The sequence below is a fragment of the Embiotoca jacksoni genome, unplaced genomic scaffold (assembly GCF_022577435.1).
Source record: "Embiotoca jacksoni isolate LCO1_2020_lvr unplaced genomic scaffold, fEmbJac1.0.p SCAF_125, whole genome shotgun sequence".
NCBI lineage: Eukaryota > Metazoa > Chordata > Actinopteri > Embiotocidae > Embiotoca > Embiotoca jacksoni.
This window is the reverse complement of record NW_027185258.1, coordinates 234536-237500: the sequence shown is the minus strand read 5'-3', so window position 1 is coordinate 237500 and position 2965 is coordinate 234536. Positions and strand designations below refer to the sequence as shown.

The following is a 2965-nucleotide window of genomic DNA, read 5'->3' as shown; positions in this document are numbered from 1 at the left end:
CTTTCTTCAGAGGTTTGAGGGTAAAACTTTGAAGTTGAAGTGTTCTGAACTACTTCTCTGAAAGGAGAAACGGTCATAGCCGAGGAAAACACCAAGTGTGACGGTAAACTCACCTTAACGGGTCCGACCGGTTCCGGCTGTGTTCCAGGCCTGGGCCGTGGAGACCGGGAAGTACCAGGAGGGTCTGGACGAGCCCGACCCGGCCAAGTGGAAAGCAAACCTGCGCTGCGCTCTGAACAAGAGCCGAGAGTTCCAGCTCAAGTACGACGGAACCAAAGAGACGCCGGTTCAACCGTACAAGATCTACGAAGTGTGCGAGCAGCCGGGGAGCACAGGTGAGCTCACCTGTCCACACTCGTTCACGTGACACCTGTCCACACTCGTTCACGTGACACCTGTCCACACCCGTTCACGTGACACCTGTCCACACTCGTTCACGTGACACCTGTCCACACCCGTTCACGTGACACCTGTCCACACCCGTTCACGTGACACCTGTCCACACTCGTTCACGTGACACCTGTCCACACCCGTTCACGTGACACCTGTCCACACCCGTTCACGTGACACCTGTCCACACTCGTTCACGTGACACCTGTCCACACCCGTTCACGTGACACCTGTCCACACTCGTTCACGTGACACCTGTCCACACCCGTTCACGTGACACCTGTCCACACTCGTTCACGTGACACCTGTCCACACTCGTTCACGTGACACCTGTCCAGACTCCTGACGTGTTTTTCTCGTTTCAGACGGAGTCGACGATGAAGACGAGGAGGTGAGAAATAAAACGTTTGAAAACAACTTGTTGACGTTTTATCAGCTGATTGACCGAAACAATCTCGATCCTTTCAGATGCCCAATCTGATGGAGCTCAGCATCAGTGAGTAGACCGGCTCTGTGTTTCCATGGTAACACAGTGGCTGCTGATGTAATCTGATGATGTCATGTGTCCTCAGACTCCAGGACCAGTGATCCACCTTCGTTCAATCAGTTCGGTTTGTCCACCGGCGCCGCATTTGGACTTCCACATGTGATCCCGCTGCCTCTGCTCCCCATGACCTCTGACCTCCCCATGACCTCTGACCTCCCCGTGACCTCTGACCTCCCTGTAACCTCTGACGTCCAGGCTCAGGGTCAGATGGTGGATCAGGCGAGCTTCATCCATCCTTGTGGACTCTCTAACAGACTCCGGCCCCCTTCGGCTGCCTCCGTTCACCCGGGTCCGGACTCTATGGAGGCCAGTAACTCAGGGGGGGTCCAGAACCAGGTGGACCCTCAGAACCACCAACTCTGCAAGTACGACCTGCTGAGCAGCGTCCCACGTGAGTCTGTCCTCCGATTTGAAACTGTTCTGTCTCAGCTGATCCACAGCAGTCCAAGTGTCTCTCAGTAAAGATGGATCCACCAGGTCCAAACCGACCCGTAGAACTCCTGAACCCAGGAGATGTGATGGGGCAAAGACCTGAGGACAGTCAGAACAGGTCCAAACCGACCAGAGACCAAGGAAAACGGGACCCGAAAGACCTACTAAAGGTCCCTCGGGTTCGGATTCCCGTCACAGAACCACCTGTCCTCTGGTCTCCAGGTGTCTTCAACTGGTTCTGTGGTTGAACGTGTCTCTGATGCAGTTCAACCGAGTTTCCGCCGCCTGTGTTTCTATAAATAGACGTCGTCTTCTACTGTCCTCGGTGTAGCTATAGTAACACGTATAGCAAACTCTCTGTTGCTGTCATAACAGTCCTCTCCCTCTTGTTGCCGTAGTAACAGACCTGGACCTGAGGTTCCAGTACCGGGGCCGGACGGTGGGTTCTCTGACCGTCAGTAGCCCCCAGGGCTGCCGGCTTTACTATGGACTCCTGGAACCGAATCCGGAGCGGGTGGACCTGTTCGGACCCGTCGACCTGCAGCAGGTTCGGTTCCCGGGGACGTCTGAGATCCAGAACCAGAAGCAGCAGTATTACACCGCAGCCCTGCTGGACGTGATGGACCGAGGTCTGATCCTGATGATGTGGGAGCAGGACATCTACGCCGTCCGCCTCTGTCAGTGTAAAGTGTTCTGGACCGGACCGGGCGCGCCAGAACGAGGACCACCGAACCCGATGGAGAGAGAGAAGAAGATCAAAGTCTTCAGCCTCAACGACTTCCTGCAAGGTGGCCTTCCTCCGCAGGTGCGTTGGGTTTCCTCACCTGTGACCTCCCGTCTAACACATGTTCCCATCACAGGGCTGATCTCCTTCCAGAAGGGCGACGCTCCGGAACCACCGCCCTTCGACATCTACTTCTGTTTTGGGGAGGACTGGCCCGACAAGAAACCCAAAGAGAAGAAACTCATCATGGTGCAGGTCAGCGGGCGGACCACCAGGGGGCACCAAACCAACCCGGAACCGATGAAAGGTTCAGGACCGTTCAGGTCATTCGGTCTTAAACAGGTTCTTGTGTTGCAGGTGGTTCCTGTAGTCGCTCGGATCCTGACCGAGATGTTCTCTGGAGAACTGAGCTGGTCCACCGACAGCATCCGGCTGCAGATCTCCAACCCCGACGTCAAGGACCAGACGGTGGCGCAATTTAAAGAGCTGCAGAGGCTCCTGCAGAGCCAGAACATCCAGGGGCCCTGGACCTCCACCGTCCCCTGAACACATCAGGGGCCCGTTTGCATTTGATAATAAAGTTTTTTGTGTCTTTTTTTAAGACTTTGTCCCCAGAACTTGAAGAAGTTTGTGTTTGTGGTGTGTTCAGGTTTGTAGGATTTCTGGACTCTCAGGTCGGAGCGTCAGGTGACCACAAACATGACATGATGAAATTATTGAAATCATGACACGTTTAAATCATACGACACATTTAAATCATGACACGTTTAAATCATACGACACGTTTAAATCATGCCACATTTAAATCATATGACACGTTTAAATCATACAACACGTTTAAATCATGACACATTTAAATCATATGACACGTA

The 2965-nt window shown here is 53.7% G+C and overlaps 1 protein-coding gene across 1 annotated transcript in view; it reads left to right on the top strand.

Moving 5' to 3' along the window:
- irf5 (interferon regulatory factor 5) overlaps window positions 1-2694 on the top strand; it is a 6675-nt gene extending 3981 nt beyond the window's left edge. The window contains exons 3-9 of the mRNA XM_069145463.1: window positions 149-335; window positions 756-781; window positions 859-886; window positions 963-1328; window positions 1768-2157; window positions 2230-2348; window positions 2451-2694. Of these exons, the coding sequence (XP_069001564.1) occupies window positions 149-335; window positions 756-781; window positions 859-886; window positions 963-1328; window positions 1768-2157; window positions 2230-2348; window positions 2451-2639 (1305 nt within the window). The 3' untranslated portion in view covers window positions 2640-2694. The remainder of the gene's footprint in view (window positions 1-148; window positions 336-755; window positions 782-858; window positions 887-962; window positions 1329-1767; window positions 2158-2229; window positions 2349-2450) is intronic.
- Window positions 2695-2965: the final 271 nt, after the last annotated feature.